This window comes from Heliconius melpomene, chromosome 19, assembly GCF_056956725.1.
Source record: "Heliconius melpomene rosina isolate 202511_hmr_F chromosome 19, ASM5695672v1, whole genome shotgun sequence".
NCBI lineage: Eukaryota > Metazoa > Arthropoda > Insecta > Lepidoptera > Nymphalidae > Heliconius > Heliconius melpomene.
Window position 1 is genome coordinate 16,584,500 of NC_140407.1, and position 15,067 is coordinate 16,599,566.

The 15,067-nt window shown below is 39.0% G+C and overlaps 2 protein-coding genes across 2 annotated transcripts; one reads left to right on the top strand and one right to left on the bottom strand.

Moving 5' to 3' along the window:
• Nucleotides 1-9,697: 9,697 nt before the first annotated feature.
• Nucleotides 9,698-10,286, top strand: mRpS21 (mitochondrial ribosomal protein S21). Its single transcript, XM_085203841.1, has 2 exons — nt 9,698-10,002; nt 10,100-10,286. Exons 1-2 carry the CDS (start codon nt 9,829-9,831, stop codon nt 10,214-10,216), a joined length of 291 nt encoding a protein of 96 aa, XP_085059967.1. The 5' UTR covers nt 9,698-9,828; the 3' UTR covers nt 10,217-10,286.
• On the bottom strand, nt 10,278-14,925 carry oaf (BRICHOS-like domain-containing protein out at first). The gene is made up of 6 exons (XM_085203839.1): nt 14,569-14,925; nt 14,379-14,492; nt 12,928-13,062; nt 12,439-12,619; nt 11,340-11,482; nt 10,278-10,592 (listed from the first exon to the last, which is right to left on the bottom strand). Exons 1-6 carry the CDS (start codon nt 14,656-14,658, stop codon nt 10,443-10,445), a joined length of 813 nt encoding a protein of 270 aa, XP_085059965.1. The 5' UTR covers nt 14,659-14,925; the 3' UTR covers nt 10,278-10,442.
• Between the last annotated feature and the right edge of the window lie 142 nt (nt 14,926-15,067).

The following is a 15,067-nucleotide window of genomic DNA, read 5'->3' on the forward strand; positions in this document are numbered from 1 at the left end:
GTGTGTGGTCAATGGAGGTAGACATTTACAGGATATCATTTTTAAAACCAACTAAATTAAAACTGCATGTTATGTGCTTTCAAACAATAAAATAATTTTTACTGCATGTCGCTTTGTTTTTAATACACACCTTATTGAAATCGGAAAGTTCAATATGACTCACCCTGTAGATAATAACTATCTTATGTTATTTTATTTAAAATTACTTACTCAAAACTGTAATGTAACCTAACCTAACTAGTTTTATATTGTAGGTAACGCTATTTGCGTTAAAAGTACCAAACCTTTTATTCAAGTTCAAGGTAGTAAGATTGTTTTATAAGTGAAAATAATATAATAATATAACTAAATACATGCAGTAAGTTAAGCAAATGTACTAACATTTTTGTTCTGTAGAATTTTGATATTTTTATATATTTATGTATATCTGAATAATATTTTTATTGTGATTATTGTAGATCGGCAAAAGAGAGTTATGGTGATGATGCCATTGCGTACGTATAAGTTAAAAGAGTAGGTTATGTATGTATTGCCAAATGTAGATTACAGCAGAACACCGCGCACGTATTAAACAATATTATTGCAGTTTAGAATGCAATGAAAAGAACCAATAAGTTTATACGTAATCTGCGAAGATTGAGCCGCCAGCAGAGGTGATTGTAAACATATCATGGCATGGCCATGGCTACATCGTCGAAGCGACGAGTCTTCAACAACTGCAACCAAGTTTTCTTTCTCCTGGCATTAATCCCGGCGAATGTTGCCAGGGTCTGCTTTCTTACTTAACCTACTCAGTTCCGGTTCGGCCTTGCTCCGGTGAGGTCGCACAATCGGACGCCCTTATTATGTATATTCGTTGTCGGTTATATACTCTAGTGTTGTGGTTCCTGCTTCATCCTGCGCTGTGCTGAGCTGCGTAGCACCCTGCTGTGTCGTGCTGCCCGGCGCTGCGTTGTCCTGAGGTCGATAGGACTAGAGAGTCTACTCTTCTGTGAGTACTTACACAGTTTTTATAGTTAGGCACTCACCTTCCGTTCACCGACGGAAGACTAGTTTTTGCCAAAGTGATAGTTTAGACTTAAATTACACACCCTCCCCCACCGTAAGGTGAGGGGAATGACATAATGGCCGAAAAGGAGGATATCCTCCGGTACCTAGAAGCCCACCATAGTGAGGCTTACCGCGCGGCGGTCAATTATGCGCGCAACCGCAACGCGAGCCCGAGCCCGCCCGACGACGGCCCGAGTGCCGATGTTGACCAAGTAGAGCCGATGCTCTCGGACGGGCCGAGCGACTCCGAAGTCGCCCCGCCGAGGGAACTTCTCCGCGCCCCCCGCGCCCCCCGTTCACCGCAACCGTCCGGTAACGAAATGGAGGCGAACAACTGTTCCTCCTCCGATGACTCAGATGACGGTTTCGAGACCGTCGTATCTCGTTCGGCCAAACGTAAGGCCAAGGCCCCTAAGGCCCCCCCGCCGCCCAAGAAGGCAAATAATCCCAAGGGCAAAAACACCCGTGCGAATGGCGCCGCGTCGCCGGTCCCCCTCTCCTCTGCCCCCGCAACTGCGGCCGAGCGGGAAGAGCCCGAGACCCCCCGCGCCCCCCGTGTCAAGCCTCCGCCGCCCATTTACATGCAGGAAAAACACAAATGGGACAAAGTTTCTGATTGGCTTAACAGCCAAAATATCTCCTATTCCACCGCGCGCCTAACGCAGGTAGGAATCAAAATACAAGTAGCCACTTCGTCGGAGCACCGACAACTAACCTCATTCCTTAGGGAATATCAAATAGGATACCACTCGTACGCCCTAGAGGACGAGCGCCAATTGCGCGTAGTTCTAAAGGGCATTCCGAAAGAATTAGACGTAGAGCTTGTTTTCTGCGATCTCCGGAATAAGGGTTTCCCCGTGCGCCAAGCGCATCGGCTTTACAATTCTCGCACTAAAGCGAAATTTGATATAGTCCTTGTCATCCTGGACCTCACTAAAGAGGGAAAGGAAATTTTCAACCTGAGGTCGGTGTGCTCTCTCACCGGCATCAGGGTCGAACCCCCACATTCGAGGGGACTCATAGGGCAGTGTCATCGCTGCCAACTATACGGCCACTCGGCCAAAAATTGTTTCGCGCGGCCTAGGTGCGTTAAGTGCCTAGACGACCACGCCACTGTGGATTGTCCCCGCAAAGCTCCCGATCCCGCTGTCCCTCCCAGCTGTGTGCTCTGTCAGACGCAGGGTCATCCCGCGAACTATCGCGGATGCTCCCGCGCGCCGCGCAGACGCACCCGGCGCGGGGGCAAAAACAGGGGGGCTAATCGCAAAATAGAGGAGCCGGCTCCTAAATACGTGCCCGCCCCCCAGCCTAAGGAGAACGCGTGGCTTAAACCCGCGCCACCTCCGGTAGTAGCCCGCGCTGCGGCGCCGGTCAAGCCGCCGACCGTCAAGGTCGGGGCTCCCAACTCCACCCCTGCGCCCTCACGCGCCGCCCTCTCTAATGGTAGCGATTTCGCACTAGTGCTAAATTTAGTTAGATCTCTTGACTTCAACGAAATCAAAATTTTCGCGAATAAATTAAGGAATACGAATAGTCCAGACGACCGCGCCCAAGCGATAATCGAGCATATCGATCTCCTGGAAGCCATCGCGGGCTCCATATCTAAATAACTTTTCCAATGGCGGTCATCAATAGATTCATTCCATTACCCGCTGACTCGCAACTCGCGCGTATTAAGCCAAGAGCCCTGTCTATAGCGACTTTTAACGCTAATGGTGTCAAACGTCAACGTGAGTCAATGAGTGCCTTCGCTCACACTCACCAATTAGATATCTTTTGTATACAGGAGTCTTTTCTTAAGCCCGGGGTTCGCAGTCCCAGCATTGCGAACTACAGGTTTGTAAGGAATGATAGGGCCACCAAAGGCGGCGGCACTATGATTTATTACAAAAAGAATTTACACTGTATACCGCTCGACCCTCCGTCTCTTGAAGCCGCCGAGGCGTCGGTGTGCCAGGTTTTCCTCACAGGCCATCAGCCATTGATTATTGCCTCCGTTTATCGTTCGGGAAATAGGCAACTATTAGAAAGCGACATTTTATCGCTACTTAGTATGGGTGACTCGGTCCTTCTGATCGGGGATCTCAATTGTAAACATAAAAATTGGAATTTGTCGATGACTCATACCGATGGTAGGAGACTCCTTGAATTCACTAGTAAATATAATGCTTTCGTTATTGGCCCGCCTTCACCCACCCGCCTTAGTGCCCACGGCACAGGTGAGGTTCTCGACATAGCGATTCTATCGAATGTAGGCTTATGTCAACATTCAATAGAAACAATTCCCGACCTCGATTCGGACCACCGTCCTGTCATTCTCAAATTAGGCGAGGTGCGCCCCTCAGGCCCACCCACTAAAACAGTAATCGACTGGAGGAAATTTGGAAATCTCCTCCGTTCGAATGAATCCCCTTTAAAGGAATTAATACCTGGCATCGCCGACTCCGCGGAGTTAGCAATAGGCGCGGCTAATAAATTTACCGAATATATTCAAAACACAATCCAGAGCTGCTCGAAAGAGGTACCAAACCTACCCGAAGGTAGGTTTGAAATCTCAGAAAAGCTCCGACGATTGTTTAGACGCAGAAATAAAGCAATGAGACGACACGACGCATACCCGACTGACGATAATCGTAGGGAATTTAATAGATTAAAGAGGAGAGTTCGATTCGAGTTTGAACTTCTGCGCGGGGAGTCGTGGGATAAAAAGCTCGAGGGGCTCGCTCCATCGCACCAGGCATTCTGGGCGCTGTCGCGTGTTTTTAGAGTCGATTGTCTCTCGACTATGCCTCCTCTCATTAGGCCAGATTTATCAGTTGCCGCCGATGACACCGAAAAAGCGGAATGTCTCGCTGACAGTTTAGAGGCTCAATGTACTCCGAGTAGTCAGCCCTGCGACCCGAGCCACATTGCGCGCGTGGATTCCGCGGTCGCAGAATGGGCGCTGACGCCCCCGCAAGGGGAATCGCTCCGCCCGACCTCGGAAGACGAGGTCAAAGACATCATCAATAATCTCAAAGATAGGAAGGCCCCGGGGCCCGATAAATTGTCAAATAGAACACTTAAGTCCCTTCCGACTCAGTTCTTATCTCTATTGGTCATTATTTTTAATTCCCTTCTCATGTCGTGCACCTTCCAGGACGAGTGGAAGGAAGCCATTGTCATAGGTATACCGAAACCTAACAAGCCGCGGAATATGCCCTCTAGCTATAGACCTATCAGCCTTCTCAGCTGCTTAGGAAAAATTTATGAGAGAATCATTCTCAGTAGACTCTCCGAGGTGGTAGAGGCCAAATCTCTGCTCATTAAAGAGCAATTCGGTTTCAGAAAGAAACATTCCGCCATCCACCAAGTCCATCGCGTGGTAGAGCACATAGCCCAATATAAAGTAAAAATTTCCTACCGCATACATACTGCCGCCATTTTTCTCGACGTAGCGAAAGCCTTTGACAAGGTCTGGCATAACGGCTTAATTTTCAAGCTGCGGCGCTCTGGCTTGCCAGACTGTCTCGTGCGCATCCTGCAGGATTTTCTGTCAAATAGATACTTCCGCTATAAAGTAGAAGGAACTCTCTCCTCCCCCCGCCTCCTCCGCGCAGGCGTCCCCCAGGGTTCAACCCTCTCTCCTATGTTATACGCGCTGTACACAAGAGACATACCTCGTACCAGGGATGTACACTTGGCTATGTACGCCGATGATACCGCCCTATACACCTCTTCGCGTAACACACGCATAATAGCCGATCGACTTCAGAAAGCGGCCCACGTACTTGGTGTGTGGTTCCGCCAATGGAGAATCGAGGTTAATCCAGAGAAGAGTAAAGCGATACTCTTCCCTCGCGCTCGTTCAGAGCAAATCTCTACCATCTATCTATTAGATAAAGCCATTCCCTGGGAAAAAGAGGTCAAATATCTAGGTGTCACATTAGACTCTAAACTCTCCTTCAAACCCCACGTCACGAAAGCTTGCAACAAAGCTAAATTCATTCTTAATAGATTATACTATCTCATAAACAAGCGTAGTAAAATGACCCGTCCTCTCTTATGCTTGTGTAGCGTTCGCGCACACTAAGCTAGATCCCATGCAAAAGGTACAAAATAAATTCTTACGTATCGCATCAGGTTGTCCCTGGTTCGTGCGTAACGTCGACCTACATAGAGACTTTGAACTGGAATCGATTTACGAGCATTGCAAACGTTTAGCGAAGCGCTACTTTGAGCGCGCAGGCTCGCGCGCGAATCCCCTCATCGTTAATGCGTGTGATTACATCCCTAACGCACTCCCTAGACGTAGACGCCCGCGCAGCGTCCTTTTAGACTCCGATGACGCCATTACCATAGCGAATGCCCCGTATGTAGGTAGGAAACACACTACTCACACACGACACAAACACCGTCGTCGACGGAATCGACGACGAAGTCCAGCTTATTCAACGGCTCGATCGCGTCTCGGCGCGGTGGGGCTCAGCGGTTAGGGACCGTTAGCTCCCTTAGAGTAGTCTAATTTGTCCCCAGTCGCGACTTCATGTCGCGGCTGGTTTGCTTAGCATAGGTGAAATCCCAGTCCGCTCGACGGCCGCAAGCCGAGGTTCGAGTCCCGCAGGGGGCGCCCTTACAGTCGTCGACTTCCTCACAGGCAGCCACTTAGTGCTTGCATTTCTTCAGGGACAGAGTACCCTCTTCCCTACCCAACCGGTGTCGCTGTAAAAGCCAATAGGGCTAACAGCATTATCCACATGTTCGAAAAAAAAAAAAAAACTTAACCTACTCCACTTTACACGATCTGTAACGTCCTGAGTGGTTCGACCATTGGCACTCATGTCCTGCATCACAACATCCAAACACCGCTTCCTTGGGCGTCCGGAGGTCTAGCTCCAGGGACAGGACAGGCATAGCAAGGCACTTGCATCCGACATAGTTCCTAGGCCGGCGCGCAACGTGGCCATACCATCTGAGGCCACGCTCTTGGCTCTCAAGACTACTTCGAATGAATGTGTTACGTATGCGTCAAACCGCATTACCCGTGCTTATTTTAAAGTACAATATCTGAAAAACTAAATGACGAACAATTCTTTCACACGTATTTTTTGTTTTTAAAAGACAATACGATGAGCTAGATTTTAAATTTACTGATTATTCTTTATTACCTGGAACAAGTTCAGGAACCACAAGGAAATACTTAAATCTCAACTTCCCCTGCCGACCAAGAAAATAATGATGTATACAGCAATATTACCATGCCTCACCTATAAGTGTCAAACTTGGACCTATGATCTCAAAACCAGGAATAAAATTCAGACTACCCAGAGAAGAATGGAAAGTAGTCGCCGAGGTTTAAAATTGAAAGATAGAGCTAATAATGTTGATAAACAAAATAATCAATAATTTTAAACTAAAATAAATAGAAGAATCTATAATTTAAATAGTAACAAATGCTTAATAAATCTATACTCGATTCTTTATGGCAAGAGACAAAAGGCAAACATGTCAAAAAAAGGTTCTTTTACATGACAGGTTTGATGGACTTATTATATTAATTTTAAAAAATATTGATCTATGTATTTATGGAAGTAATATACTAAATGAATGAAACATACAATACACAGTAAATAATGTTATCTTATTATAGAAATAGCATACCGGAAAAGATCGAAAAAAGAAATATTTATAAAATTCATACATTTTTTATACACTACAATATCCAATTATTTTCGTTAATAAACTCTGAAATATAGTTAAGAAAAGATGACGAAGAAAGAAAACGTATGTCACGTTTGAATATCGTCGGTTGAATTGCATTAATTTGAACTTCCAGATGTACTTACTAGTGAACCTATTAAATTAAAAGTTAATAATATAATCTTAAATTCAGATTTAGAAGTGGCAAATACTTTTCAAAATTTTTTTTCTGATATATCTACTGAAGTAACATGTTCACTGCCATCATCTCCTTCGGAATCAGAATTAATACTAAAAACCCATGTAAACAGTTGTAGACAAAATTTTGTGTTTAAGAATGTGTCACCAGATGAAATTGTCAAAACTTTTAAAAGCCTTAATTTAAAGAAAACTGGTGACTTATGGGGCATGTCTGTTAAAGTTTTTAATTCAATTATACCTAATATTGCTCCTTACCTCGCTTTAATTTTTAACAATTGTGTAGAATCCGGTACTTTTCCTGATTTAATGAAATATAGCAAAATAGTGCCGCTTTACAAAAGTGGAGATAGATTTGAGCCTGGAAATTACAGACCGATTTCTGTTTTGCCATCCTTAAGTAAAATATTTGAAAAAATAATGTTCAACCAGCTCACAATTTTCTTAAATATTAACAATTGTTTCCATAGTGAGCAATATGGTTTCACCAAAGGCAAGTCCACTACGGATGCGGGTGCCGCACTCCTAAAGCAGATTTATGACGCATGGGAGAGGTCACAAAATGCAATTGGAGTGTTTTGTGACTTATCTAAAGCCTTTGATTGCGTAGACCATGTAACTCTGTTGTTAAAACTAAAACATTATGGTATACAGGATACTGCCCTTGACCTTATTGCCTCATATCTAAACCAAAGAATCCAGACGGTTAGTATAAATAATGTAAAATCATCTGGATCTCCTCTAAAGATGGGCGTTCCACAAGGATCTATACTTGGTCCTCTTTTATTTCTTATTTATATTAACGATCTGCCTTTTCATGTGAAGAACCTATGTGATATTGTACTTTTCGCGGATGATACCTCTTTAATATTTAAGGTTGACCGAAATAAAATAAACTATGACGAAGTGAATAGTGCATTATCGCATATTCTTCGTTGGTTTGATGTTAATAATCTAATGTTAAATGCTAAAAAAACGAAATACATCGAGTTTGCTTTACCAAATGTAAAAAAACATAATTTTAATCTAATAATTAAAGGAGAACCTCTTAATGTGTCGGAATCAGCTATTTTCTTAGGTGTTACTATAGATTCCAAACTCCAGTGGAACGCTCATCTGGAAGCACTTGCAGATAAACTCAGCTCTGCCGCGTTCGCAATTAAAAAAGTAAGACAAATGACGGACGTTGACACTGCCCGACTAGTCTACCATAGCTATTTCCATAGTATTTTATCTTATGGAATGCTGCTATGGGGCAGTGCTTCAGATATAAATTCAATATTTATCCTCCAAAAAAGAGCCGTAAGATATATTTATAAACTAAGAGCGCGAGATTCTCTGCGAAATGTTTTCAAAGATGCAGGTATTATTACAGTTGCTTCCCAATTTATATACTATAACATTCTCTTTGTCCGACAAAATATACATTGTCATAGTAAACATAGTGACAATCATATGATAGAAACGAGAAATAAAGATAAGATTGTTACACCAAGTTTTCGCCTCCAGAAAGTTAATAAATCCTTTATGGGTCTGAGTATACGTGTATATAATAAAATTCCGCAGTGTATTCTTAGCTTGCCACTACAAAAATTTAAAATATCTGTAAAAAGGATTCTAACAAGTAAAGCGTATTACACTGTTCAAGAATATCTAGAGGATAAGCATGTATGGAATTAATGTCTATTGAATGTAATGCAGGATAGCTGCCAGCTAATGTAATAGATTGTACCATTGATTTTGAAAAGAGCAACTGTTGAGTTTCTTGCCGGCTCTTCTCAGCAGAACTGCCTTCCGAACCGGTGGTAGCTTTTTGTTCATATGTTCATTCGACGATTCAAAAGTGCTTATAATAATTGCCTATTTGAATTAAGAATATTTTGAATTTGAATTTTGAATTTGACTTATGAGACGTTGGGTCCAGTGTCCTTTCCTCCAGGAAAGTCACTGGAAGGGCAATAAGTCCCGTAACGTCGGATAGGATTTCTGGCTTATATACACTGGGTCACCGTCTTGTAAAAACGGTGTGGTGGAAGTGCTTTCTGAGCTTCAGAATGGGCTCCTTGAAATTGACCGTCGTCGCTCCGGCCGCTTGATGCGAGTAAAGGTACTGATTAAGTTTGTATCTTTGTATATCTTTAAGTAAGTATAACTTTAAGTTTGTGTATTTGTATATCTCGATATAGCGCGACCGAAAAGGAGACATTTTAGGAGCAGTATAAATGGGTGCTACTTGTTGTACCGTCTACCGAAACCGAAGTGTCATTTATTGTAGGATTGGGCGTAATAGTTCGCAACAAAGATCGCTCAGTTTAGGTCGTAGCTCTTAAATGAACTAGTTCGCTCCTTTAGTTCGTCAGCTCCTAGCTGCTTCGTAAGTTGCTCGGTGACTGATGAACTAAAAACAAATGATCTGCCATTCATTGCTGGCAGATCATTCACTTCCTTGAATATAGCTCCTGCTGCATGTTGCGACAATAATAAAAATTATATATTTAACTCAACTTTCTCAAAATAAGATAAACTTATAAATGAATATTCGTAAAATACATTTCTTAATGTTCTGTTTAGGTAATGATTAATATACTACTACTTTTGATATATATTTATATAAAGAAATTTTACAATATTACATATTACTATGTAGTTGGATCTTTACATGTTCAGCTGCTCCATAGTGCGTAAGGAACTATGGAGCGGCCAATCAGCGAACTAGTTCGCATAGTTCATCTGTGGTAGGGCTCTTTCGAACTAGTTCATTCGCAAACTACACAAGACCTACTAAGACCTGAGTAAATGTATTCTGTGCAAAGACTCTTATATTGACAATTGTCAGTTATAGAATGTCACTTATTTACATAACCTAAAAAAGTGTTTAATTGTTATTATACAAAAATCAAAATGTTTTTAACACTAAAGTTACTGGCCAACAGGCACCCTACGTTCATAGCACGTACAGTGTTCGTGAAAAATAACGACATAGATAGTGCTTGTAGAATAGTTAACAGAATTCTCGGCAAAGAAGGCATCTTGGAGCAGTACCGATTGACCAGATATTATGAAAAACCTTTTCAAGTAAAAAAAATAATATCCATGAATCAATGAATTGTTGAATAAGAAAGTATATAATTAAATTTTTGTTATTATCTACATAATAAATTTTTCTTTGCAGACCAGGCGCCGAGTAAATCACGAAAAATGTAAAGCTATTTACAATGAAGACATGGAAAGAAAAATACAATTTGTTCTTCGAAAAAATCGACACGAGCCGTTCCCTGGATGCCATTAGTATCTAAGTTAAGATTGTTATAGTTTATATTCATTATTGTAGTAAATAAAATAAAATAAGAGCAAATAAACATCATTTATTCTTATTTGAAATACATCAAATATTTACAAATATAGGTAAAAATTATTGTCATTATGTATAGTTTTATAAAGTTTAAAAAAGTTAATATTAAAGCGACTAGATACACAGTTTGGCACAGAAGTGAGCCCGGGGGCTGAGCGTGGGGTCACATATAGAGGCAAGTGTCTCGTCTTCGGACATAAAAGTGGTAACGGTAGCAGCGATGGCATGTTTTGATGCCACACCTGTAACTGAGGCCGCCTTGAGGTTTTCCTTTACAATACTTTAAGCCACAGGGATACCAGTTGACACATACCTAAAATTTAAATGTTCATTTTATATGTTATGCCAATATGGCTCACAGCAATGATTTTCGGTTCACTTACCACTGAAGATTGAATAAATGAATTATTATCATATCCTTACTAGTAACAAGACAAAGCACAGTGTTTGGTAGCACCATTCAAGATGCATGTCTCGAAAATAGAAGGACATACAGAAATTTAGAACCCTGTTACATACATTTATACATACATAGATACACATATAGGCATATACATACACATACATACATAATAAGATTATGTGGGAATAGTAAACATTAATTAAATTAAATTTGTCAATTATACTTAAGATTCTCAAAGTATCAAATAATAGTCCTTCAGCCTTTTTTTAAAGGTCATTAAAGTTTGAGCCTGTCTGATTGTAATGGGTAACGAGTTTCCAAGCGAACAGATTTAACAGAAAAGGAATTTGTAAAGAAGGAAGAAGAGTGGCAAGGGATTTTAAGAGATAATGTGTAATGGGAGCGTAGGGAGAAATTGTGATTCACATGAAATTTTAACTTCTTTGAGGTATGAAGGGGAAGATGGATTAAACAGAATGTTATACAGAAGATAAAGAACATGCGTATTCTGGCTAAATGGAATTGGGAGCCACTTGAGCTTTTTTGAAATTCAGATATATGATTGTATGTGCGGAGTCCAAAGATAAATATGGTATTTAAATAAGCTTACTTACTTTTAATTACAATTACATTATTTATTGAAAAATTTCAACTTACTTCCAAATTACAAATACATGCTTTAGTAAGGTCTGTTTCTCCCATGCACACATTCACAGCTGGTGTGCCATCAGCTGAGTCTGAAGACAGGGCATGTGCTGGAAAAGGAGTCACTTCCAATGCATAGGATGATTGTTCTACACCTATAAAGACACATTTAATTTAAAAAACTATTTATATTTATTAAAAATTATTCTAAAGTATTTATTATTAATTATGTATTTATTATGTATATACATTTTACGGTTCGGTTCGGTTCTTTATTTATGGCGCTTCGAGTCAATGCCAATGTCACGTTGTATGGAGAACACACAAAGGAGATTGTATGATAAAAAAGAGATTATATTATATATACATTTTAAATTGTGACATAAACAGGCTGACAGAAACATGCTGAAATATTTACTGACTGAACAGCAGGACTGACTGGATCTTGTACCAGAGCATGGAAATGAAAATAATTTAAATATAATCAGGAAAATACAGTCGAATTGATAACCTCCTTTTCTTACAGAAGTCGGTTAAAAAATTAAATCAAATTGTACTACTGCCACAATACCCTATACATTTTATTTTATTCTTACCACTTAACATCCTCCTACTTACTGTGTTCTTGTCGTTATAACTACTGTATAAAAGCTTAACAAAATAATTTTTGCCAAAAACGAATAAGTGTTTTTTTTTTCATATAATATGATGAATAAAATTATTTGTTAAACAGTAATGCAGACAGATACAAACCTATCAAAACGGCAACATTGCACACGCTTCATTAATGAAATCGAAATTCACTATCGTTTAGATTTATTATAGGAAATAGGTAATTGTGTAACGACAGGTACCCCTTTCTCGTTCGGGTATGTTATTTGAGAATAAAAAATGGCAGATCAGCATTGTTAGTCGTATTTTTGTAGTAATAGGTGTTTACGTTTTTGGTATCTATTCGTAACTGCATCACACTTAATAGAGTTGGATAAAAATAGTGAAATGAAAAAAAATCCCACATCAGATACTCCCACCCCCTGTATAGCAATATATACGAGAGATACATATATGAAAAATAAAAAACAATCTTTTTTTCAATTCAATAAGACCATACCAGGCCTCGGTGCCCATCTGGTTAAGTCAGCAGATCTCAAATATACTTTATCATGTGCTGGAGCACAATGCCGGGCAGCCGCTGGTGATAATAGATGTAGAGCACGGCCGGCCCAAGCTGTTGCAGTAGTTTGACGCCAACCTTTATCTTCTTCAGCTACTCTTACCGTACCAGGATTTTTCTAGAGAAAATATTATAGTTACATAAAAAGTAATCGCACAATAAGCCAAAGTTGTTGGTTCAATCTCTTCTCACAGGAATGAATTATGTTCAATAGTTTAATCTGGTAGAGAACAAAATGCAAGATTGAACACCAGTACTCAACATGCAATTTTGGTTAAAATTTAATGAATAAACTCAAGGTCTTGATAGTTTAACTTCTTTCCCTAATCCTGCTATATGTGGGATACATAATGATATTTATAAGAAATATACCTAAAATGGTTAAGTTAGTGCTATTTTGTAATATAATTTTTGTCTACAACATACCTGTCTAAGTTTGGCCATAGCATCAGGAGCTATAAAGTCAGCTTGAGCTGCATGAGTCAAAAAACACAGTATCTGATGGCCAGTCTGACCCAGTTCTTCTTCCCCAGGTGTCACAATTTTCATTGCTTCTACTTCCTGTAATAATTTGATATGAATATAGTATAATATAATATTTATTAAATTAATATTTAATGCATTACAATACAACTTTAATTGTTAATAACTGCAGTAGTATTAACTGTGTTGCAGTTATTAGCTCCTGCCTTGCAGCCGTCCTTCTATATAATAATGTATTCAATATAAATTATAAAAATAGTAGCAATAAATAGTAAAAATTAAAAATACAAAAAATAATAATTATAACAATAATAATTCTTTTGAACCCGTGAATCTTTAAAGAGAAGCATAATTATAATAACATTAATATAAATGAGATAGATTAAAAAATAACACAATGAATTAAAAAACAAAACAAAAATAATAATAAAATAACAATTAAACATTTCACTTGGATGGTGATGTTGATGATGAGTGAAAGTATATAAACAAATATGTAATTTAACATCATAGGGGGTGAATCTATGTTTTCACATATAATTCTTCTGTAGGGAAATGTATCGGTTTGAATAACATAACCTTTAGAATGCACCTCTGAGCTCTCTCCAGAGGAAGCAAAATCGATCTAGTTGCACCACCCCAAGCTGGTAACAGTAGGTAAGTATCGATTTGACAAGAGCGTAGTAGACCATCTTTAAAATTTCAATGTTAGTGCTAGACCATAGTTGTTTAAAAATGTATGCGAGTATTCGTATACGGGAAGTCATAGATAATATCTGATCCTTCCAGGTAAAACTTTCGTTAATAATAACTCCTAGGTACTTAATAGAAGAACATCGAGTTATTTTATTACAATTACAATCAGCATTGAGGCCAGAGGAGCATCTGTGTGCAACTAATGAAAATGGTTCTGGTGGCTTAAAGTGTTTCTGATAAAAGGCCAGACAACCAATTCATTATAATTGAAAGAGCTTTCTCACTGCACTCACATGTATCATTCCAATTATTACCATGAACAATGAGAGTGGTGTCATCAGCATATGAAACGATTTTGCAGTTTGGTATTTTGAGATTGCAGAGTATATTCATATAAATTGAGAAGAGAGTGGGTCCTAACACACTGCCTTGAGGTACCCCGTATGACAGGTTGGCTTCATTACTAATGGTACTATTAATCTTAACTACTTGAATTCTTTCAGAGAGATAGCTCCTAAAGAGCTGCAAAGCGACTCCGCGTATGCCAATTTTTTCTAACTTATTATAAAGAAAATCTAATATAATATAACATAATATAACAATTCTTATATTATGGTCATAGTATACTTACTTCAAAATAGTATGTTATAGTATATATTAAAATACAACTAAGTTAAATAATTAGGAATTAGACTTACATTAGTGAAATCAACTAACTGAGACACGTAAACGCCATCCAACCGTAAGAACTCGAGGGTCACCGTGTCTTCGGACACATTAGCAATAATATTCTCTTGCATAACATCGCCACCCTTAACAATTTTTTAGAATACATAAATTGTAGCAATCTTTTTGAGTAAACATATCACAAATATAATATTTTCTCACCTGATTCTTAACGTTTATAAGAAGTTGTAAATTGGTTGGTAATGCAAATAAGTTTATGGTTAATATAATTTTTAACATACATTTTTCCATTGCTCCATGAAATCAATAAAAACAAGCCCTAAACTTAATCTATTTCTAAGTTCTAGTTTCTATCATTACACTACAACACTATTTAGGTATTTAGTATTTACTATTTTTGACTTTACTACTGACGTTTATAAAGCAGCGTCTTATTTTAACGTATAAATAAATATAAGCTTGTAAAAGTTGTACGTAAAGAGTTGCTAAAAACATTATTTTATATTGAGGAAATAAAAGTTTATTATGTTTATATTTTTGTTTATTTTCAATATATTTTAAAAATAAAAATAATTAAAGAACAAAAGTATATTAAATGGCGTCTTTATAAATGCTACTGGTGTCACAGACTAATAATCATTTAAATTGGTTTGATTACATTTTTTTTATTTTAATGATGTTCTTTAAATAGAACGGAGCT